The sequence below is a fragment of the Ranitomeya variabilis genome, chromosome 2 (assembly GCF_051348905.1).
Source record: "Ranitomeya variabilis isolate aRanVar5 chromosome 2, aRanVar5.hap1, whole genome shotgun sequence".
In the NCBI taxonomy this organism is placed as follows: Eukaryota; Metazoa; Chordata; class Amphibia; order Anura; family Dendrobatidae; genus Ranitomeya; species Ranitomeya variabilis.
The window spans coordinates 226,302,430-226,327,339 of NC_135233.1; the positions used below are offsets into that span (position 1 = coordinate 226,302,430).

General features: G+C 46.6%; 1 protein-coding gene across 6 annotated transcripts in view; it reads right to left on the reverse strand.

The window, feature by feature from the left end:
- Positions 1 to 9,555: 9,555 nt before the first annotated feature.
- G6PD (glucose-6-phosphate dehydrogenase) overlaps positions 9,556 to 24,910 on the reverse strand; it is a 24,633-nt gene continuing 9,278 nt past the window's right edge. For all 6 annotated transcript variants that reach the window (XM_077283818.1, XM_077283817.1, XM_077283819.1 and 3 more), the window contains exons 3-13: positions 19,402 to 19,439; positions 19,160 to 19,268; positions 18,486 to 18,703; positions 16,646 to 16,804; positions 16,439 to 16,564; positions 16,268 to 16,361; positions 15,909 to 16,095; positions 15,463 to 15,698; positions 13,095 to 13,171; positions 12,919 to 13,011; positions 9,556 to 10,744 (exon numbers count right to left, since the gene is read on the reverse strand). In XM_077283818.1, the coding sequence (XP_077139933.1) occupies positions 10,654 to 10,744; positions 12,919 to 13,011; positions 13,095 to 13,171; positions 15,463 to 15,698; positions 15,909 to 16,095; positions 16,268 to 16,361; positions 16,439 to 16,564; positions 16,646 to 16,804; positions 18,486 to 18,703; positions 19,160 to 19,268; positions 19,402 to 19,439 (1,428 nt within the window). In that variant the 3' untranslated portion in view covers positions 9,556 to 10,653. The remainder of the gene's footprint in view (positions 10,745 to 12,918; positions 13,012 to 13,094; positions 13,172 to 15,462; positions 15,699 to 15,908; positions 16,096 to 16,267; positions 16,362 to 16,438; positions 16,565 to 16,645; positions 16,805 to 18,485; positions 18,704 to 19,159; positions 19,269 to 19,401; positions 19,440 to 24,910) is intronic.

Here is a 24,910-nt window from a genome sequence, read left to right on the forward strand (position 1 = left end):
AGGTGGCAGATGAGGTTTAACAATGATAAATGTAAGGTTATACACATGGGAAGAAGGAATCAATATCACCTGTCATGTTCTCAATGGCAAGAGAACATAGCATCAGCATATATAGGAACTAGCTCTTGGAAGATGGGAACTGAGCTGACCATGAACTAAACCTAACGCACAACTAGCAGTGGCCGGGTAGCATGCCTACGTTGATTCTAGATGCCCAGCACCAGCCGGAGGACTAAATAATGCTAGCAGAGGAAAATATTAGTCCTAGCTCACCTCTAGAGAAATACCCCGAAAGGAGACAGAGGCCCCCCACATGTATTGGCGGTGAATAAAGATGAAATAACAAACGTAGTATGAAAATAGGTTTAGCAAATTTGAGGTCCACTTACTACATAGCAGAAGACAGAAAGGACACTTTCATGGTCAGCTGAAAACCCTATCAAAACACCATCCAGAAATTACTTTAAAACTCTGGCATTAACTCATAACACCAGAGTGGCAATTCCTGTTCACAAGAGCTTTCCAGACACAGTAACGAAACTACAGCTGTGAACTGGAACAAAAATGCAAAAACAAACATGGACAAGAGTCCAACTTATCTAGTAGTTGTCTAGGAGCAGGAACAAGCACAGAGAGGCTTCTGATAACATTGTTGACCGGCAAGCAACTAACAGAGCAGCAAGGTTATATAGCGACTCCCACATCTTGATGGGAACAGGTGAACAGAGAAGATGAAAACACCAGTTCAATTCCACCAGTAGCCACCGGGGGAGCCCAGAATCCAAATTCACAACAATCACCATTACACACTGAACGGGAAACCACTGGGTAAATCTGACAGGGAGAAGGACTTGGGGATCCTAGTTAATGATAAACTTACCTGGAGCAGCCAGTGCCAGGCAGCAGCTGCCAAGGCAAACAGGATCATGGGGTGCATTAAAAGAGGTCTGGATACACATGATGAGAGCATTATACTGCCTCTGTACAAATCCCTAGTTAGACCGCACATGGAGTACTGTGTCCAGTTTTGGGCACCGGTGCTCAGGAAGGATATAATGGAACTAGAGAGAGTACAAAGGAGGGCAACAAAGTTAATAAAGGGGATGGGAGAACTACAATACCCAGATAGATTAGCGAAATTAGGATTATTTAGTCTAGAAAAAAGACGACTGAGGGGCGATCTAATAACCATGTATAAGTATATAAGGGGACAATACAAATATCTTGCTGAGGATCTGTTTATACCAAGGAAGGTGACGGGCACAAGGGGGCATTCTTTGCGTCTGGAGGAGAGAAGGTTTTTCCACCAACATAGAAGAGGATTCTTTACTGTTAGGGCAGTGAGAATCTGGAATTGCTTGCCTGAGGAGGTGGTGATGGCGAACTCAGTCGAGGGGTTCAAGAGAGGCCTGGATGTCTTCCTGGAGCAGAACAATATTGTATCATACAATTATTAGGTTCTGTAGAAGGATGTAGATCTGGGGATTTATTATGATGGAATATAGGAATATAGGCTGAACTGGATGGACAAATGTCTTTTTTCGGCCTTACTAACTATGTTACTATGTATATATATATATATATATACAGTACAACTGTCCAAACAATTAAAGCAGGGGAGTCTACAGCAAAACAACAACCGAAAAAACAAACCTACCCCCTAAAAACCATCAATCTTTATTAATAATCTAGTACAATACAAATAATCATCAAAAATCTGGATAAAAAAAACATCCCTGTTAGGGACCAAATTCCTGGAATTAGGGACACAGCATATATATGAACACTTAAATAGATCTCATTTTTGTACCAAAAAGAAACAAAATAGAAAAACTCAAGAAAAATTGAAAAATAACAATGAAAAAAACAAGAAAATGAAAAAAATATAAAAAATGAAAATATTAGATATAATATGCCTATTCTGACCCTAGTAGGCCCTAAAGTCTGATAACCTTCCTTGCAGCGGAGGTTGGCACCCTAAATTTTCGATATGGCGCCCCCGCTCACCGGTGGCTGTCCCTTATACCCTAGGTGACCCCTACGCATCTAATACCCACAGACAAAAAACTCACATATATGGATCAAATTAGATCCATAGTACCATACCAAGCACTAATATATAAGCTATATGCTGCAACTAACGCTATTGACCAAGAACTTTAAATAGTTGTTTTAACGAATATGTAATTTTCACAAATCTGTGATCAATAGGAACCTAGAACTGCGCCTAAGCTGTTCTATATATGTATATTAGCAACAGGTATATCTTAACCAGCATAACAACAGTATGCAAGCTTGTCCTACATCAAAACATCAACTTTAGTGGGTACTCAGATGAGCTAGAAAAAAAGAAAGAGAATGCTCATGTATCCATAGCTTATCATAGAGGGGATATACCCACACAATTTATTTTAGCTGATGCCTTGGTCAAAAACACAGTGCTAAATAAACTACTTTTACACCCAATATTATCGGTTTTCATAGGCAGTTCAGATACACACTCCCAGCTTCCTAGTTTACAACAGCGGGGATATACCCATACAGATGTTGTATGTATCACTACTTTGAATAAATCAAGTGCTTAGTATACCATAAATTGCACCATAAAACTATAACCAATGCAAGTTATCCACTTAGCTCCTTGCTCCTCAGATGTTCCCTCATAGCCGCCATGTAAATCTATCGGCTCATGTACACGCTGTCCTGACGCGTTTCTCCCCCGTATTATTCATTCAGGGGTTCATCAGGGGACTTTAGATTACTCCACCGTAATAGGTCATAGAGCCACATGCAGGAATCAAGATGCTGAATTCCAGAGTCTGTGCTAAATTATGGTACTGGGTCATTCTGCCTCACAAAAATCAGAATAAAAAGCGAACAAAAACTGACACGTGTCTGAAAATGTTACCAATAAAAACGTCAACTCGTCCCGCAAAAAACGAGACCTCACATGACTCTGTGGACCAAAAGATGGAAAAATTATAGGTCTCAAAATGTGGAGACGCAAAAACTTTTTTGCTATAAACAGCGTCTTTTAGTGTGTGACAGCTGCCAATCATAGAAATCCGCTATAAAAAACGCTATAAAAGTAAATCAAACCCCCCTTCATCACCCCCTTAGTTAGGGAAAAATAATAAAATAAAAAAAAAATTTATTTATTTCCATTTTCCCATTAGGGTTAGGGCTAGGGTTAGGGCTACGGTTACCGTTAGGGTTGAGGCTAGGGTTGGAGCTAAAGTTAGGGTTAGGGTTGGGGCTAAAGTTAAGGTTAGGGTTGGGGCTAAAGTTAGGGTTAGGATTACATTTACGGTTGGGATTAGAGTTAGGGGTGTGTCAGGGTTAGGGGTGTGCTTAGGGTTACCGTTGGGATAAGGGCTAGGGGCGTGTTTGGGTTAGGGTTTCAGTTAGAATTGGGGAGTTTCCACTGTTTAGGCACATCAGGGGCTCTCCAAACGCGACATGGCGTCCGATCTCAATTCCAGCCAATTCTGCATTGAAAAAGTAAAACAGTGCTCCTTCCCTTCCGAGCTTTCCCGTGCGCCCAAACAGGGGTTTGTCCCAACATATGGGGCATCAGCGTACTCGGGACAAATTGGACAACAACTTTTGGGGTCCAAGTTCTCTTGTTGCCTTTGGGAAAATATAAATTTGGGGGGCTAAAAATCATTTTTGTGGGAAAAAAAATATTTTTTATTTTCACGGCTCTGCATTATAAACTGTAGTGAAACACTTGGGGGTTCAAAGTTCTCACAACACATCTAGATAAGTTCCTTGGGAGGTCTAGTTTCCAATATGGGGTCACTTGTGGGGGGTTTCTACTGTTTGGGTACATCAGGGGCTCTGCAAATGCAATGGGATGCCTGCAGACCAATCCATTTAAGTCTGCATTCCAAATGGCGCTCCTTCCCTCCCGAGCTCTGCCATGCGCCCAAACAGTGGTTCCCCCCCACATATGGGGTATCAGCGTACTCAGGACAAATTGGACAACAACTTTTGGGGTCCAATTTATCCTGTTACCCTTGTGAAAATAGAAAACTGGGGGATAAAAAAATCATTTTTGTGAAAAAAAAGAATTTTTATTTTCACGGCTCTGCGTTATAAACTGTAGTGAAACACTTGGGGGTTCAAAGCTCTCAAAACACATCTAGATAAGTTCCTTAGGGGATCTACTTTCCAAAATGGTGTCACTTGTGGGGGTTTTTAATGTTTAGGCACATCAGGGGCTCTCCAAACGCGACATGGTGTCCCATCTCAATTCCAGTCAATTTTGCATTGAAAAGTCAAACGGCGCTCCTTCCCTTCCGAGCTCTGCCATGCGCCCAAACAGTCGTTTACCCCCACATGTGGGGTATCAGCGTGCTCAGGACAAATTGCACAACAACTTTGGGGTCCACTTTCTTCTCTTACCCTTGGGAAAATAAAAAATTTGGGGCGAAAAGATCATTTTTGTGAAAAAATATTTTTTATTTTTACGGCTCTGCATTATAAACTTCTGTTAAGCACTTGTTGGGTCAAAGTGCTCACCACACATCTAGATAAGTTCCTTAAGGGGTCTACTTTCCAAAATGGTGTCACATGTGGGGGTTTCACTGTTTAGGCACATCAGGGGCTCTCCAAACGCAACATGGCGTCCCATCTCAATTCCAGTCAATTTTGCATTGAAAAGTCAAATGGCGCTCCTTTCCTTCCAAGCTCTGCTATGCGCCCAAACAGTGGTTTACCCCCACATATGGGGTATCAGCGTACTCAGTACAAATTGTACAACAACTCTTGGGGTCCATTTTCTCCTGTTACCCTTGGTAAAATAAAACAAATTGGAGCTGAAATAAATTTTGTGTGAAAAAAAGTTAAATGTTCATTTTTATTTAAACATTCCAAAAATTCCTGTGAAACATCTGAAGGGTTAATAAACTTCTTGAATGTGGTTTTGAGCACCTTGAGGGGTGCAGTTTTTAGAATGGTGTCACACATGGGTATTTTCTATCATATAGACCCCTCAAAATGACTTCAAATGAGATGTGGTCCCTGAAAAAAAATGGTGTTGTAAAAATGAGAAATTGCTGGTCAACTTTTAACCCTTATAACTCCCTAACAAAAAAAAATTTTGGTTCCAAAATTGTGCTGATGTAAAGTAGACATGTGGGAAATGTTACTTATTAAGTATTTTGTGTGACATATCTCTGTGATTTAAGGGCATAAAAATTCAAAGTTGGAAAATTGCGAAATTTTTGCCAAATTTCCGTTTTTTTCACAAATAAACGCAAGTTATATCGAAGAAATTTTACCACTATCATGAAGTACAATGTGTCACGAGAAAACAATATCAGAATCGCCAAGATCCATTGAAGCGTTCCAGAGTTATAACCTCATAAAGGGACAGTGGTCAGAATTGTAAAAATTGGCCTGGTCATTAACGTGCAAACCACCCTCGGGGCTTAAGGGGTTAAAGAAGAAGTTACAGGTCTGTGAGAGCCAGAAATCTTGCATGATTCAGGTGACCAAATACTTATTTTCCACCATAATTTGCAAAATAAATCTTGCCAAATCAGGTCTACCTATGATGTCAATTACAGGCCTTTCACATCTTTTTATTTGGAGAACTTGCACCATTGGTGGCTGACTAAAAACTTTTTTCCCCCACTGTATACACAATGCCACACAATGGCGCTTGAAAGTTTGTGAACCCTTTAAAAATTTCCATTTTCCTAAAAATACATGGAGAAATAAGTCAAGCAAATGGGTCAAAAATATTAGGCTTGTAAAAAGAAATTTGAAAAATAATGTTTATTAGTGGCCAACGTATGTGAACCTTTAGGATTAGCAGACAATTTGAAGGTTAAATTAGAATCTTCTGTTTCCAATCAATGGGATGACAATCAGGTGTGAGTGGGAGTCCTGTTTTATTTCAAGAACAGAGATCTATCAAAGACTGATTTTTAAGAACACAATTTTGTGGATATGTATGTTACACACCTGTTCCATTTCCTGGCTCTGCTCCCTTTACCGCGATCCGCTAAACTTTCTTGTGCTCCATGTTGGGCTTTGAAAGTAGCCTGGAATGCTCCCATGTGATCATCCATCTAGGCCTGTATAAGGCCTACTAAGGCCACACACCTGTGTCTTGGTATTAAGACTCTTTGTCTGTCCACCACGACCTGTTTAGTACTGGTCTGCGGTCTCCAGGACCTCTGCTACATGTCTGGGGTCTACAGGACTTCTGTTACCCTTTTCCTGTGTCTCAAATGCCTGATGCACCGACGCCCATGGCCTTTGTTCCCACCCAGATATTGGGCTTTGAGGATGCACCTCACCTACTGTCTCTAACAGTATCATGGCAAAAACAACATTTCTAAAGATTTAAAAAAAAAAAAATGCTTGTGTTCATCAGGCTGGAAAACGTTACAAAGCCATCTCTGTGGACTGGTGGAATTCACACTCTTTAGTCAAACTGGTTGTGAATAAATCAAGGAAATTCAGGACTGTTATTACCCTCCCCAAGAGTGATCAACCACGAAATATCACTCTAAGAACAAGATGTATAATAGTGTGCAGGGTCACAAAGGAACCCAAGATAACCTCTAAGCAACTAAAGGCCTCTCTAACATTAACTAATGTTTATGAGTACACTGAAAGGCAACAATGTGCTGAATTTTATCAGCAAATTCTAAAGGAAAATGTCAGGACATCTGTACATGAACTGAATATCGAGAGAACGTGGCAAGACTATGACCCAAACACACACAAGTGGTTCTACAAAAGAAAGGTAAAAAAAAAAGGGGAATACAGTTAACATTTTGGAATGGGCAAGACCTTAATCCTATAGAAATGTTGTGGAGAACCTAAAAGGAGCAGTTGATGGGAGAAAACAACCAGCATAAGAGTGGACACTGTTTTGCCGGAAGTAATCATCTAAAATTCCTTCGAGTCGATGTGTCGGACTGAAGAAATACCAAAAAGGTTTAGAAGCAGTTATTGCTGTTCAGACTAAACTCAATGAGAGCAGATAATCATGGAACTGCGATTTTAATTTTGGATCACAATGAAAACGAACGCCGCTTACTAATGATAACAACGACGGCTCTTTAAACATTTCAATGGCATCTGGCGTCACCACATGGCACAGAACCGCTGTGTATAATTTATAAGACTGGTACAGCATCCCTGCTGTTGGATCCCTTCCAGGCGGCAGCATCTGTAAAGCTGGCAACATTTCACAGGGGTAATGGGCAATTTGTATGACTTAACATGCCGTCCTTAAGGAGGACGCTGGGAGCAGACAGTGGGCGCTGGGGGATTACGGTCCAAGCCTCGAGCAGATGTTTGCAATGTAAAATTGATTAAAAAAGCCTCAGAAATTATGTCGTGTTCTGGCTGATGAGAAGTTATGGGTTTATGTAACTAGACAAGTCGTATGGCGTGGAAACACAAGCACCAGAAAGCAAAGGGACGGCACTAGGGTACATTTTTTTATGGAAATTATACTTAAAGGGGAACTGAGTTCTCTAAGCCTATGTTCACACAGAGCTTTTTTTTTTTTTATTTAAAACTGACAAGTTTGTCAAAGGAAACGTGACTTTATAAGTTTTTCTTTTTTTTTTTTTTTTTTTTTTTTTTATATAGAGGTTTTGGAAGTTTATTTTTGAGGGTTTTTTTTTTTGCAGCCTTGTAATTGGCTAGGGCCTAGTTTGCGGCAGATTCCATCAGGATCCATTTCGAAATAGCCACATGCACTTTTATTTTTCTTCATCATAACAGCTTTAAGAAAACATGCTTAAAAAAACTCCTTGTATTAACAGCAAACTTTTCCCATAAAAATAGGAAGAGTTTTTCAAACATTTTTTGGGGAAGGATTTTGGAGCGACGAACTGAATGCAAACCTAGATAAAGGGAGCTTTTTGGAAAAAATGTTGGCTGCGAGTAAGTAGAAAAATAAGACACACATTGGATTCTTTTGTTTCTTAAACTGTGTTTTTGTGTCCCTGGCTGGTGTTTTTATCTTTTTGTTTTCATTTTCCTATAAGCTTCTACTGTATGGAGGAGAAAATGCATGAAAACCCCCCAAAATATCTGAAACCTAAGGGTATGCTCAAAGTGTTATACCTCCCTTCACCAAACTGTACAGCGGGCACAGTGCGGTCAGGGGGTAACGTTCTCCTGGAATCACCAAACCCAGACTCGTCCATCAGATGCCGGATAGAGAAGTGTGATCCATCACTGCACAGAACTCGTCTCCTCCAGAGTCCAGTGATGGTGACTTTACACCACTCCATCCGACACTCAGCATTGTGCTTGGTGATGTACGGCTGCATGCTGCTGCTCGGCCATGATGCTCCCGGCGGGGGGCGCAGTGTTTGTACTTATGTGAATACCAGAAAAGGTCTGGACTCTGCAGTTATGGAGTCAGCAGATCGATAGTGACTTTTCTGCCCTCTGCTCCTCAGCATTCAGTGACCCCACTCTGTAACATTACGGGGTCTCCACTAGGTGGCTGTGTTGCCGCGGTTCCTTCCAATTCTCAATATCACTCACAGGTGATGGGGGAAAATTCAGGAGGAAGAAATGTCATGAACGGACTTGTTACACCAGTGGCTCCTATTACAGGACCGCACTGGAATCAGTGAGCTCTGCACCACCGGCCACTCTGTCACATGTTAGTAAAGGAAGACGGCATGGCGGGGGCTGGATGTTATTCACCAGGGTGCCATGGGACCTGAGGTTAATTCACCAGGGTCCGATGCGGCAGGTTATACACCGGGGTGCGATGAGTCAGGAGGTTATACACCGGGGTGCGATGAGGCAGGAGGTTATACACCGGGGTGCGATGAGGCAGGAGGTTATACACCGGGGTGCGATGAGGCAGGAGGTTATACACCGGGGTGCGATGAGGCAGGAGGTTATACACCGGGGTGCGATGAGGCAGGAGGTTATACACCGGGATGTGATGAGGCAGGAGGTTATACACCGGGGTGCGATGAGGCAGGAGGTTATACACCGAGGTGCGATGAGGCAGGAGGTTATACACCGGGGTGCGATGAGGCTGGAGGTTATACACCGGGGTGCGATGAGGCTGGAGGTTATACACCGGGGTGCGATGAGGCTGGAGGTTATACACCGGGGTGCGATGAGGCTGGAGGTTATACACCGGGGTGCGATGAGGCTGGAGGTTATACACCGGGGTGCGATGAGGCTGGAGGTTATACACCGGGGTGCGATGAGGCTGGAGGTTATACACCGGGGTGCGATGAGGCTGGAGGTTATACACCGGGGTGCGATGAGGCTGGAGGTTATACACCGGGGTGCGATGAGGCTGGAGGTTATACACCGGGGTGTGATGAGACAGGAGGTTATACACCGGGATGTGATGAGCGATGGGACTGGATTCAAATTCATCAGGGTGCGATGAGGCAGGAGGTTATACACCAGGGGCAATGGAATTGAATCAAAGATCTGACTTCAAGGAAAGACATGCGTTTCCCAATACTGTTCTCCATATGGTGGATCTCCATCACTGAGTGTAAGCATCGGCCGTATGTAACTAACTCAGAAAGACGCTAATTTCCTTATTTGCATGGACAAATTTACTATTTCAAATTTGTCAAAATAAAAAAGGCAAACAGGAAAACACAAAAATGACTGAGGATATCTATCCACCTATCCTCAGCAGGAAGACATAGATATACAAGTGCTAGCTCTACACAACAATCCATTTTATACATTATAGTGGAAGGAAATTTTAAAACACAAGTGGGGAAAAAAAATGCTTTTATGAAATGTAAACTGAAAGCAAGTGTTACTTAAAGGGGAACTCCTGTTTTGACACGTAGAGTTTCAGTAAATAAGGATTTGTAGAGCTCTCACACGTGGTCCCTCAGAGCTGAACTCAGGGACTGCAGCTTAAAGGGGAACATCGTGGGCCTCATTCACCCAAACTATCTTTGGTGCTGATTGGAATAAGCTAAAATTCCTCTAAGCTGATGTGCAGCAGTAATCAACAATAACCAGGAGTGCTCATGTGCAGCAATAATCAGCAATTACCAGGAGTGCTCATGTGCAGCAATAATCAGCAATTACCAGGAAAGCTCATGTGCAGCAGTAATCAACAATTGCCATGAATGCTCATGTGCAGCAGTAATCAGCAATTACCAGGAATGCTCATGTGCAGCAGTAATCAGCAATTACCAGGAATGCTCATGTGCAGCAGTAATCAGCAATTACCAGGAATGCTCATGTGCAGCAGTAATCAGCAATTACCATGAATGCTTACTGCTGCTGCGTTTATGTTTCCAGAACAGTTTTTAAATTTGAAATTTAAATTCTTGTTGGTTGCTATGGCAACAAAAGCAGTTGTGCTGTTAAGACAGTTATGCTTCACAGGACATCCAGATGGGCATGAATGAAGTGAATCTCTGAGATCGGCTCTAGCGCAAGAAATGATGACAGCGAGCCAGACATGTGCCTTGTCTATGAAGCCCTATCCATCAAAAGTGGAGTTCCCCTTTAAATGCCTTAAGACTATGCTATCGCATGGTGTAAAAAGTGAAATAAGAGGCCGAAAAGCCAGCACGGAAGCACGTAGTACGTTGGTCCTCAGGAATTCCATGGTTGCAGTCGCTAGTTCTGGGAAGCCCGCCGGCACTTTGTTCTACCGGGTCATCACAACTTGTTCGGATTCACCCATTTGTATGTTCCTTCATATCGGAAGCCGACTCTCTGTATAAACTCATCACTTTCTGCAGGACCCCGGCTAAAATGTGGAAGGAAGACACGGAGTTAGATCCTGCAGAAGGTCGTAGGATTCGCTTTAAGAGTCACCGTCGTTTTAATTTTTATTTTATAAATCATTAGTAGAGCTGAAAATAAGAAACTTTGTAATATATCTTATCAGAGAAATCTGCTCCTTTCTCCTCCTGGACGGATCTTTCGCTCTCAGTTCAGGGCAAAAATCTGCCTTTCGGTGAAGACACATGTTCATATTACACAGATAGGAGATGACAGTTAGTGCTTATAAAATTCTATGGAGGAGGGAGGAGCTGGAGGCTGATAAAGTAAGTTCTCCTGACAGTTCTAGTCCTCCATAGAATCTTATAAGCACCAACTGTCGTCTCCTATCTCCGTAGTGGGAAAATCTGTATTGGCTGAAGACACATTTTACCTCTCAATTTTGAATAAATATCGGTCCAGGAGGAGAAAGGAGAAGATTTCTCTGATAAGATAGATAACATTTCTTATTTTCACCTGTACTATTGATTTCTGGAAAAATAAAATGGAAACAGTTGGTGACTCTTTACAATAGGTTAATTGGAAGGAAGAGTGAGACATTATACAGTTTATTGTAGGTGAATTGAGCCATTTAATAATTTTCCACTATATGTGCTATTAATCAATAAAAAAAAAAAAAATAAAATTCTTGTGAAGATGCTTAATTTAGATTTTTTTATTTTTTTATTTTTTTTTTTTAAGTGATTGCCTAATTTTAAAAACATATTTTCAATTACACATTTGGAAATTTGGAGTTGAAGATCTTTTCATGTCTACTGAACAACCCTTTATTAATGAGCCTGGAAGGTGGAAAAAAAAAAAAATAAATAATTGATACCTCCCAGTCTGGTGCAGATCCTCTTTGGTTGTCATGTGAACGCTGCAGCCAATCAACCCCTTAAACAGTCCCTAATCGTGACCCTTATCTATTAGCTGGAATGTGAAGTATTTGTTCCTCTGGAAGACCCTGCATATACAAGTATTATACGCAGAGCCCATTTCAATGGGTATAGTGTAATGCTTCATCCTCCCTCCGGGGGCGCTGCAGGGTAATGAAGCACTTTCTTCTCAGTTAATCTACAAATTGCAGCTGATTGCTTATAGTGCCAGGAGCAAACGTGTTAAGATCAGCTTATCACCAAGGTGCATCGAGTACAAATAGGCATTGTCCAAATCAACATTAGAATCAGTAGGATAAACAGATTATTTGACGATGCTATGATTTAGCATTTACTATGAGACTCCTATGAGACGAGCTGTGGCCACTAATGGGGTCTGTCTCGAGGCTATTAGCTGTAAGTGATGAACATCCTGCTGACGGCAAATTATTTAATGGATTTTATCAACAGCCAACAAAACGTTCGGCATTTATTTCCTAGCGGAGTAAAAAAAATCTAAGCTTCTGACAGCGCGGTCATAGGAGGAGCACTATATGTTGCAGAATTACCGATCCTTTATAATGCAGTGCCAAGTGTGCGCAGGGGTCATTACCACGTAGTATGTGCCCATCATATCTCAGGCTGCACCTGCAGAAGCATTCCGGCGAAACCTGTGTGGATTTTTGTATACTGGGTCAGATTTAATATTGCAAATACACCAAAATTCCGGTGGCTAGACAAGGGGTCCAGGCTTTGGGCAGCAGTAAAATGTGCCATATTTATTCCTGGGGTGTGCCAGGTCTAAAGTAAGCCAACCAAGAGGTGGCAGAAAAAATAGAAAAATGAACACGTGCAAAATGCGCCAAATCTATCGCACTTTGATAAATGTGCCGCATCTACTGCCCTAAATATAAGACAAGATTGAAAAATCTCCTCCGCTGTGGCCAACAGATTAAATGAGAGGGTAGACCCCAGGTGCCAGTAGTCTGAGGGGTGTTCAAGGTCTTTAGTGCAATTACAGGGGTTTTCTCATCTTCAGGAGCACACAGCTCCCCTCACCTCCCGGCTTCCTGGTTGCCGGTGAGCTCCTGAAGGTTGACAGGTCAGATTAGTGGCCCGGTCGCGCTGTAGGTCTGAACTGTGTGCTCAGAGGCTGCAAGCAGAGGCAGTTATGTCTCTGCAGCGTCAGGGGAGCGCAGGGCACTGAAGCTGGCCGGATGTAGTCAGCTTCAGAGCAGCGCTCTCTGGAGAAGAGCTTGTAAGCGCTGTGCTATGTGCTCACCTCCCATATTTGTAGGGCAGGGGTTTGATCTTCTCTTTTTCCAGTTGATGCAGGATAGGAGTAAAGATTCTCCAGGCTTCCTTCAACTCATCGCTGGCAAGAAAAAGAGAAAGAAAGGGGTCACGGCCGAGTCCGCAGGCACCACGCCTCACGAAGTGCACCGATACCAGACCTACCTGCGTACAAAGTGCATCTGACTCCCACAGAACACATCGAGGATCAGCCGCTCGTAGGCATCCGGCAACTTCACGTCCTGGAGAACGCAGAAAGCAGTCATTAGCCATCATCACATTTCAGAGCCGCCTCTTGTCAAGCGACCACGTTAGTAGGTGGGAGGAGGCCGCCAGGGAGCTCTGGTCTGGCAGCCATGGATTAAAGACATGGCCGCTGGATCAGGGTCGAGCCTCCATTCACCTCTCACAGTGTGGCTGTTGGCCAATCGTTGGTCCAGGAGTCATCTCGGCCGTCACTCCCATACAGACACTCGGCTGAGCGCTCCTGTGTGCTTTGTGACACCTCTGCTGGCGGCTTATCTCGGGGAGAACAAAGCGATCGGCAGTCTGATATCAGACATGCGTGATCGCCATCTCACCCGTACACAGAGCGTTGGCTGAACCTGTCGATATTGGAGCCGACTTTAATCTAGCGTGTATGGGGGCCTTATGGGACATCGCAAAGTCAGGGGCGATACAGGGATAGGGGGCGCAGTCAGGGGCTATACAGGGATAGGGGGCGCAGTCAGGGGCTATACAGGGAGAGGGGCGCAGTCAGGGGCGAACACAGGGAGAGGGGCGCAGTCAGGGGCGAACACAGGGAGAGGGGGCGCAGTCAGGGGCGAACACAGGGAGAGGGGCGCAGTCAGGGGCAGATACAGGGAGAGGGAACGCAGTCAGGGGCAGATACAGGGAGAGGGGGCGCAGTCAGGGGCAGATACAGGGAGAGGGGGCGCAGTCAGGGGCGAACACAGGGAGAGGGGGCGCAGTCAGGGGCGAACACAGGGAGAGGGGCGCAGTCAGGGGCGAACACAGGGAGAGGGGCGCAGTCAGGGGCAGATACAGGGAGAGGGAACGCAGTCAGGGGCAGATACAGGGAGAGGGGGCGCAGTCAGGGGCGAACACAGGGAGAGGGGCGCAGTCTGGGGCGAACACAGGGAGAGGGGCGCAGTCAGGGGCGAACACAGGGAGAGGGAACGCAGTCAGGGGCAGATACAGGGAGAGGGGGCGCAGTCAGGGGCAGATACAGGGATAGAGGGCGCAGTCAGGGGCGAACACAGGGAGAGCGGGCGCAGACAGGGGCGAGCACAGGGAGAGCGGGCGCAGTCAGGGGCAGATACAGGGAGAGGGGCAAAGTCAGGGGCGATACAGGGATAGGGGGCGCAGTCAGGGGCTATACAGGGATAGGGGGTGCAGACAGAGGCTATACAGGGATAGAGGGCGCAGTCAGGGGCAATACAGGGAGAGGGGGCGCAGTCAGGGGCAGATACAGGGAGAGGGGGCGCAGTCAGGGGCTATACAGGGATAGGGGGCGCAGTCAGGGGCAGATACAGGGACAGAGGGCGCAGTCAGGGGCGATACAGGGATAGAGGGCGCAGTCAGGAGCGATACAGGGAGAGGGGGCGCAGTCAGGGGCAGATACAGGGATAGAGGGCGCAGTCAGGGACAATACAGGGAGATGGGGCACAGTCAGGGGCTATACAGGGAGAAGGGGCGCAGTCAGGGGCAATACAGGGAGAGGGGCAAAGTCAGGGGCGATACAGGGATAGATGGCGCAGTCAGGGGCTATACAGGGATAGAGGGCGCAGTCAGGGGCAATACAGGGAGAGGGGGCGCAGTCAGGGGCAGATACAGGGAGAGGGGCAAAGTCAGGGGCGATACAGGGATAGATGGCGCAGTCAGGGGCTATACAGGGATAGAGGGCGCAGTCAGGGACAATACAGGGAGAGGGGGCGCAGTCAGGGGCTGATACAGGGAGAGGGGGCAAAGTCAGGGGATATACATGGAGAGGGGGCGCAGTCAGGGGCTATACAGGGAGAGGGGGCACAGTCAAGTGCGATACAGGGAGAGGGGGTGCAGTCAGGGGCAATACAAAGAGAGGGGGCGCAGTCAGGGGTGATACAGGGAGAGGGGGCGCAGTCAGGGGCAGATACAGGGAGAGCGGGCGCAGTCAGGGGCGATATAGCCAATCAGCAGCAGCACTGCTCTCACAAAGTTTTCAACGCAGGGGAAAAAATCCATCATAATGGAACAGCGCTCTGTTCTTTACAACTAGTGAGCTCCAGTCTGCAGAAGACGATCGTGTCAGCAGTGACACGCGCCCTGCTCATCCGATTTTTTTCTGGGAGATTTGACGTACTGATCACCACTCCTCCCACTGTCACTGCTGACACGATTGTCTAGCTCACTATTTCTAAGAAACAGAGCGCTGTTCCGTCATGATGGATCACTGACATGCCAGCATGTGCCAGTGCCTAGGCCCACCAGAGAATCCTCCGATCTTCCGGTGGGCCAGGCCGACCCTGCTGGTGACGGATTTCCTTTAATGTACCTTGTATCGGTTGCCATATGTCAAGTCTAACTCGGATTCCTCAGGGTTGAAGAACATCCCGGGTTTCTTCGTCATCATCTTTGTATAAACAGCTTCGTCGGGTTGAACTCTGATCACCAGCTCATTTCTCTTGCACTGTCCATGGAAGATGTCGCCAGGGACTTCTCGGAACTGCAGCCGGACCTCCGCTTTCCTCTCATTCAGGGCCTTTCCACAACGCATAATGAACGGAACACCTGGGGCATGACAATGATATGGTTACACATCCAGAACGGGGATCGTATAGAAGATTTACATCAAGATCCTGTATTAATGGGGTATTCCCTGTTTGGAAATTTACGTCTGACAGATGGGGGTCCCAGCTCCTATCTTTAAGCCGGAAATTAAGAGGTGGCCATGCATGTATTTGCTTCTAAGGCAGTTGCAAAAAATACGCAACCTCTTACCATCCCATCTCTCGTTCTGCACATAAAGGACAGCTGTGGCAAATGTTGGGGTGAAGGATCCTTTCGGAACGGTGGGGTCATCCAGATAACCCTTCTGAGCCTCTCCTTTACCCTCGGGATCGCCCACGTATTGTCCCATTACAATGTTATTGAGGGTCAGCTCGGGCACACACTTCAGCACCTTCACCTATGGAGAGAACGGGAGGACCAGTAATAGGAATTATTCACATGGTCGATGTCCAAAAGTCTGGAGACTGTAGAAGTCCTGTCTCAGGCAGTTAGGGCAGGGTATGCATGTTCTCCGCTATGGAGACCCTTCACCGCCCTCGGGTAATTGTTTTAAGAAATGAAGCAATCACCTTCTCATCCCGCACATCATCCGAGTTAGTAGAAACGGGTTTTTCCATGGCCACCAAGCACATCATTTGTAGCAAGTGATTCTGCATGACATCTCTAGAAGACAGGGCCGCCATTAGCTCGGTGCCAATGATAACAGTTTCTTGCATCAATCAGATTATTGAAATATCTACCTGATTATCCCAAATTCATCAAAGTATCCTCCGCGCCCCTGAGTCCCGAAGGGTTCTTTAAACGTAAGGACCACGGACGCAATATGGTCCCGATTCCACAAGGGACCGAATATCCGATTACCGAATCTGAAAGGGGGCACAACATGAAAAATGATATATAGAGACTGGTGCGGAGCTACACCATAAAGGAAAATCCATGGGTCTCACCGGAGCACCATGAGGTTCTGCACCATCTCTTTGCCCAAATAGTGGTCAATACGGTAAATCTGGTTTTCTTGGTAGAGCGAGGAGATGTGTTCGGATAACTTGTTTGAACTTTCCAGATCTTTTCCGAATGGCTTCTCTACAATCACCCGATTCCAACCCCTATGAGGTAAGGAGGATGGAAAAATTAGAAAAGCAAAAAGGTATGCAGAAAAAACCCCAAGCATAATCCTATAGTGGAGCCTATCCAGGAAAGTGGATTTCATGCCTGCTAAAGAGGTACATTACCCTATTTTAAAGGGAGACACTCCCCATCCTGTCACTTATGCAGGCACATGACGACATATACACTCCCTATCTGCACCAGCATATCCCACCCCATGAGGGCAGCAGCACATCCCCACCCCATGAGGGCAGCAGCACATCCCCACCCATGAGGGCAGCAGCACATCCCACCCCATGAGGGCAGCAGCACATCCCACCCCATGAGGGCAGCAGCACATCCCACCCCATGAGGGCAGCAGCACATCCCACCCCATGAGGGCAGCAGCACATCCATCAAGCAGGATTAGTCTCAGCAGGATCCTTTACTTGCCATCACAATACAGCCATGAGGCCCAATGTTGGAGTATGTACATATTCAGCTTTATAGTTACATGAATGGCTGCAATTGACTCGAATTTTACATCAGTACCAAAAGTAAACCCCGATACATGACCCACAAGTCAGACATTCACACATGAGCCCCATTCAATAGGTGGAGCGATCCGTATGTACAGTCGTTTCCGCGCCGGCATATCACTTATTGATGCAGCGTACAAATCTGTACACGGGTGAACAGCAACAAGGCCGTCTGTGAATGGATTTGGCATAGACGCACTGAAATCTTACAGAAACGTAAAAATATCACAAGCAAAAAAAAACAAAAAACACTTTTCTCCAACCTTTTCTAATATATATCCGTTTGGGTGACAACTAGTATTGAGTGAATATACTCGTTACTCGAGATTTCTCGAGCACGCTCGGGGGTCCTCCGAGTATTTGTTAGTGCTCGGAGATTTAGTTTTCATCGCCGCGGCTGAATGATTTACATCGGTTAACCAGCTTGATTACATGTGGGGGTTCCCTAGCAACCAGGCAACCCCCACATGTACTTATGCTGGCTAACAGATGTAAATCATTCAGCTGAGGTGATGAAAACTAAATCTCCGAGCACTAACAAATACTTGGAGGACCCCCGAGCGTGCTCGGGAAATCTCGAGTAACGAGTATATTCGCTCATCACTAGTGACAACCAAGGAGGCCACAATACAGCAGTCACAAGGGTTGTCAGACAATTTTCCTATCGTTATCCACTGAAGGAGTGCAAAAACAAAGTAGCCGCACCGGCTCAAAAAATGTATAGTTGAAGTGGTTGTCTGAGACTATGCTATTGATGACCTGTCCGTGTGATCGGTGGAGGTCCGACACTCAGCACCCCCAGGATCTGCTCTGGCGGCGGGGGGGCAGCTGTGTCGCTTACCCCCTGTGCAGGGCATTGCAGTACCTTGGATATCCTTGGTTACAACCACTAACAACTAAGTGTCACTATATCAGTGGTCATAACCATAGATACCTAGGCTACTGCAATGCCTGCACATGAGTGAATCAGAAGAACTATACCACGTTATACCTACTATATATTGGGAAAGGATCTTGGAGATGGGAATAGTCCTTTAAGTCCTTTTCGGCATAGACAGCCCCCCGCATCAGACATAAAATATCAGTTTTACCAAGAGGGTCCCTTTAGAGGCAGTCATACTACATTTCTTCTCTCCTATGACTGACACTACAATATACGTACACTGTGCTCATACAGGTCACTCTGATGTTCCGGGTCACGTCGTGGTACACACTTGGTGGAACTGCCAGGTAGAAGAGGCGGTTGGCCTTTGCCCCATTGGGTAAGGCCTGTAAGTGCTGATTAAGAGCTTTGAAGGACGCCTCGTCCGAGTACTGTCCGGACACATAGGAGTTCCTCTCGAAGAAGGCGTTCAGCTTCCCGGCATCACTTGGGGAGACCTGAAAATCATAAAAATAAGGCACTGAAATAGGATGAATTAACTAAATGGCCACTAGTTGGCGCTGCACCTCCAAGTACGTTCGTCTTTACAAACTCATGTTATACATTTATAGTGCAGTGCCCCTTTAAAGGAGGACCCATCAGCAAGTCAAAAGTGGGCAGTTCTTGCTCTCATTTCATTCCCGCTACTTCCTCAAAAGTATCCCATCTTTTTCTTAACAGTTCCAGACTTCTACACATTTTTTGGGGAAAATTTTTAGGCTGTTTATATGGGGGCGTGGCTATGCAGAGCAGCCTAAATACACGCCCCAGAGGATCCTGAGATGTTAAGTGTGCTGCATATACCGCTCTATAGAAATCATTGCCTTTAAGAGCAAAAGAGGGTCAAAATGAATAAAAAACAAAAAACCCTCCAGTTGGGTAACTTCAATGATCAGTGTGACTTTTGTCCATACCTTCAGGTAAGGCTCGCTCTGTTTTCGGATGTCCTGTATGTTCAGCTTCGATCGTGCATAACCAACTATGTAGGTATCTTCAGGGAGGAGACCATCATTGTACAGCCACCTGTAACAACCATAGTACAGTATAAAACTATACAATTAAAGGGATACACTCCTTATTACCCATGAAGAAGAGGACCCCATGATTGGTGGAGAAATCAGAGCAGGAGATTAGATAGACAGACACATTGACTCACCATAATGTGGGATAGATCTTCTTTTTTGCCAAATCTCCCTACAATATACAAAAAGGAAAAAAGATGTACATTAAAGCTCCGACTCACACATCTAACATCACACATAATTGTGAGTGTTCTCTTGTATTTGGATGAAAATTTTCATGGTTGATTGTCATCAAAAATTCCATAAATCAATTGCACAAGCGAATATAAGAATCTTTGTAGTATATCTTATCAGGGTAATCTGCTTCTTTCTCCATATATGAGCCACTTCTTCCCCTCCCCTAGCTCCAAACTTATTATCTAATCTACAAAACTGATAAAAACCATGGCCTAATGAAGACAAAACAAACTGCCGAATCACTGAGGGATTGCAGCTACCTGTTGAGAAGGGAAGTGGAAGTGCAGAATGGCAAAGAGGCACAGAAAGTCATAAAATGCTTCTGCTTTCATGTCAGTGTCTTATCTCACCCTAGAGCTGGATTCACAGCTATACTGCTCAGTACTGCAGTATAATTTCCTTCATGCTGCCGGTGATTTTGAACATGCGTTAGATAGAGACAGGTAAGGAGGAAACCCTCATGTCTGTGTATAGAAGACATTATAGCACCTAGTCTTTACCCACAAGACAACTGAAAAGGAGTGATAGAGCCCCCATAAGAAAAAAAACTGGGAAATCCAGGATACAAGACATATAATGGACACGGAAGTGTTACTCCTCATGTACACACATGACAATCACCTGAAACTAAATGTACATTTTAAAGTCACAGTCAACCAAGGTTAAAATGGCTGATAACAGGGAATAATAGATGGATTGCTCTGTACAGTGAATGACGGTAGGCTAGGCTGCAGGTTGGGTAGCACAGGACTCACAGATCTAGGACGCCACAATGCCATTTGTTTTGTAAGCTTTCCTGGGCATTGTGTGATTTCTGCACCTGTTGTTTTTAGGTCATTTTGTACTTTCCCTTCCATCTCTATCCACCAGTCCAGCCCTGAACTGGACAAACTGGTAAAGAGCGGCGCTGTCCAGTTCTCAGGCTACTGTGGGAATTTTAGCCTGGACTATAGAGATATAATCAACCTCGGCTGACAGTCTCCCATTCTGGATCTCAAGACCTGCAGGGCGTCTGTAAGGTAAGGGATGACTTATCAGGCATGGCGTCTTCAGCAGGGCTGGGGAGTCGGTAAGCCAAACCTCTGACTCCACAGCCCTGGTCACTACTGAGCATGTGCATAAAGTGCAGCACAGATTCATCTCAACTAAAAGCCGAGATCCTTAGATCAGGAACAGAACAGACATTTATAGGACAGGTCATAACTTTACCAAATGCATTTACAGAATACCCTGCATTGTTCTACTGTACCCAATGTATTATAGATTTTAGGAGCCAGGCCATTTTCTCCCGCCTCCCCAGCCTGGTCCTCAGTGCTGTCACCCCTGGAGTACATGATTTGCTCGTCTCCTCTGGAAAAGATTCAGTGCAGTGATTGTGAGTGGACACTACAGATCTCATAGCTGGAACCTTTCTGGAAACCACCAGTATGGCTAGAGTGCTGTCAGAGGCAAAACCTTAAAGATCCTGGGATCCAATAGAAAATATTAAAGTTTAGATCTGTTCACAGTTTATATCTGACGGTCACCGAACCAAATAGCTGATTGTAGGGGTGTTGGTAAGGTGATCGATCCCCAGAGATCTGATATTGATGACCTATCCAAAGAACATGATATGAAGACCCAAACAGCGGCAGATGTAGAGAACCTGCTCAGTCTCATGCCCCCGAGCGCTGGACCCGAGGAGGGGAAGGGAGGACCTTCTCCATCTGTTGCCCTGAGCGCTAGATCCGGGGAGAACGAGTACCTACTCCATCTCTTGTCCCAAGCGCTGGACCCAGGGAGGGCGAGTACCTGCTCCGTATGTCAACCCAAGTGCTGGACCCGGGGAGGGCGAGTACCTGCTCCGTATGTCAACCCAAGTGCTGGACCCGGGGAGGGCGAGTACCTGCTCTGTCTGTTGACCCAAGCGCAGGACCCAGAGAGGACGAGTACCTGCTCTGCCTGTTGACCCGAGCACAGGACCTAGGGATGACGAGTACCTGCTCCATCTCTTGTCCCAAGCGCTGGACACGGGGAGGGCGAGTACCTGCTCCGTCTGTTGACCCAAGCGCTGGACCCAGGGAGGACGAGTACCTGCTCTGTCTGTTGACCCAAGCGCTGGACCCGGGGAGGGAGAGAACCTGCTCCGTATGTCAACCCAAGCGCTGGTTCCAGGGAGGACGAGTACCTGTTCCGTCTGTTGACCCGAGCACTGGACCCGGGGAGGCCGAGTACCTGCTCCGCCTGTTGATCCAAGCACTGGACCCGGGGAGGCCGAGTGTACCTGCTCCGCCTGTTGATCCAAGCACTGGACCCGGGGAGGCCGAATACCTGCTCCGCCTGTTGATCCAAGCACTGGACCCGGGGAGGCCGAATACCTGCTCCGCCTGTTGATCCAAGCACTGGACCCGGGGAGGCCGAGTACCTGCTCCGCCTGTTGATCCAAGCACTGGACCCGGGGAGGCCGAGTGTACCTGCTCCGCCTGTTGATCCAAGCACTGGACCCGGGGAGGCCGAATACCTGCTCCGCCTGTTGATCCAAGCACTGGACCCGGGGAGGCCGAATACCTGCTCCGCCTGTTGATCCAAGCACTGGACCCGGGGAGGCCGAGTACCTGCTCCGCCTGTTGATCCAAGCACTGGACTCGGGGAGGGCGAGTACCTGCTCAGTCTGTTGACCCAAGCGCTGGACCCGGGGAGGGAGAGACCCTGCTCTGTATGTCAACCCAAGCACTGGACCCAGGGAGGGCAAGTACCTGCTCCATCTGTTTCCCCAAGTGCTAGATCCGGGGAGGACGAGTACCTGCTCAGTCTGTTTCCCCAAGCGCTAGATCCGGGGAGGACAAGTACCTGCTCCATCTCTTGTCCCAAGCGCTGGACACGGGGAGGGCGAGTACCTGCTCCGTCTGTTGACCCAAGCACTGGACCCGGGGAGGCCGAGTGTACCTACTCCGCCTGTTGATCCAAGCACTGGACCCGGGGAGGCCGAATACCTGCTCCGCCTGTTGATCCAAGCACTGGACCCAGGGAGGCCGAGTACCTGCTCCGCCTGTTGATCCAAGCACTGGACCCAGGGAGGGCAAGTACCTGCTCCGTCTGTTTCCCCAAGTGCTAGATCCGGGGAGGACGAGTACCTGCTCCATCTGTTTCCCCAAGCGCTAGATCCGGGGAGGACGAGTACCTGCTCCATCTCTTGTCCCAAGCGCAGGTCCCAGGGAGGACGAGTACTTGCACAAACTGTTGACTCAAGCGCTGGACCCGGGGAGGCCAAGTACCTGCTCCGTCTGTTGCCCCGAGCACTGGACCCTTACATTGGTCCATTGGTACGCTCACCTGAACTTGCCCAGCGGCTGCCTTCACATGCCCACATTTCACGGTCCATATACGGATTGCAAACTGTCAGAGCTCAGGTATCCTGACCCAAACAGGCATATATGAGGCTGAGGAATCGGGGAAGGAGGACGGAGCTCAGTCCGGGAACACGGGTCGTACATGAACCGTAAAACACATATGAAGGCAGGGTTGGATGCAGCGCCGCTATGGTGGTGGATGTAGCCTCCACAGAATGGCCACATGCTCTCTCTCCTTCCGCAGCGTTGGCCACGGTCACTCCTCTCACCTCTCCTGAACTCTACAGTGACTCCACAGGCCGGGAATCTGAGGGGAGATTTTCATGGTTTGCTGAACGGATAAAAGAGAAGTAACGTTCCAGAAAAACGAACAATGGAAACAATGAGGAGCAGAGCTTATGTTTTGGCAGAGACAGAGGCTGGCAGTGCCAGGACAAGGCGTTGTGTGCCGGGAGTGGCACAGTCACTGATAGCATGGCAGACAGCAGAGCTTACATCAGGACAAAGTGCTGAGTAACTCTGACAGGTCGGCGAGTGTGTGAGAGACGTCGGTGCAGAGGAGAAGGGGCGTGACAGTGTGTGGTGAGGGCCGGCCCTGGTCACACAATAGGGGAAAGGATCACAGGGCGACGCTCCGTGCAGGGATTTTGTGCAGGGTCACAGTTAGGCCTTTCTTAAAAAGGGTTCTCTGGTGAAAACAACTTATCATCTTTCCACGGGTTTATGTGGCGGGTCCTGTGCAGAATGGTGCCCTTTATTCTGCCCGACCGCCGCTCCATTCATTCCCTAGCAGCCCCACATAGAATGAATGGAGCAGCGGTTGCCATTTTGTCACGGGTATTAAAAGTTCCCCCTTTTGTCGATTGGTGCAGGTCCCACAGGTCGGACCCCCGATGATCAGCAAGTTATCACCCATCTTGTGGAAATTCAACAGGGATTTTTATTTTTTATTTTGCCTGAGAAATCTACAGTGAAATAAGTGGCAGCAAAAAGGGTCTGACAGCCCCTCATCTCTACCTCCCGACTGATGTACCATACGCGTTAGGCCGGGTTCAGGGGGCACATTTCATGGTCTGTAAGACTGTATATGAACCACAATGTCTAGAGTCCAGTGATGGCGGTTTTACACCACTCCATCAGACGCTCGGCATTGTGCTTGGTGATGTACGGCTGCATGCAGCTGCTTGTCCATGGAAATCCATAAAATTGTGTGACCCAAATAACGGTTTTTACCTATGTAATATAAGTGTTTGTCCTGCAAAACACTAGGACGATATAAGGGACTATACAGATATTGGTGACAGCTGGCTATGTACTCACAATGTGAGGACAGCAGGATATTGTGCATGGAGCTCCCCCCGGGTTAGTATTACACAGTTACCCACTAAATTTCTTCATTGGACTTAAGTAAAGATTTTTCTTCCTCTATTGTTGCACAACCAGAACACACAAAGTGACACAACCACTGAAATAACCCGCGGCCTCAAACGCTGCATGATCTGGACCAGGGCGATGACTGGCACACATCTCCACAAACCTAATGACCAGAGATCGGCACATAGTGGAAAACCACTATAAATTTGTAGACCTCCTCGAGTCTAGCACCAGTCTACCACCAGTGCAGCCAATCACTGAAGCCAGTGATTGGCTGCAGTGGTCATGTGCATTGCTGGACCCAGGGAAGGCAAGTTCCATCCGTATTATTTTTTTATTTTTTTTACTAGTAGCTGAACTTTTAGAAAAAGTGGAAAACCCTTTTAAGTCCTTTAGTCAAAAGGCAGCCAATACTGCATTCAGACCTTATGGGACAACCGCTCTGAAAGGGATTTTCAGCATTATACAAGCTTGTTTGGGTTGAACCTTATTAATTCCACTCTGTTCCTGCCCTGGCAAAGCAACCACAGAGGTCACTGATGCATGAGGTCACCATGGCCGGCCGTGATCAGTCCCTATGGAGACCATACGATCAGGCCATGACGGGGGTTGTAGAATCATAAGGACTTCATATGCCGCCGTGCAAGCCGAACATAACACAACACAATCTCATCTCCAAGATCCTATCCCAATATGTGGTAGG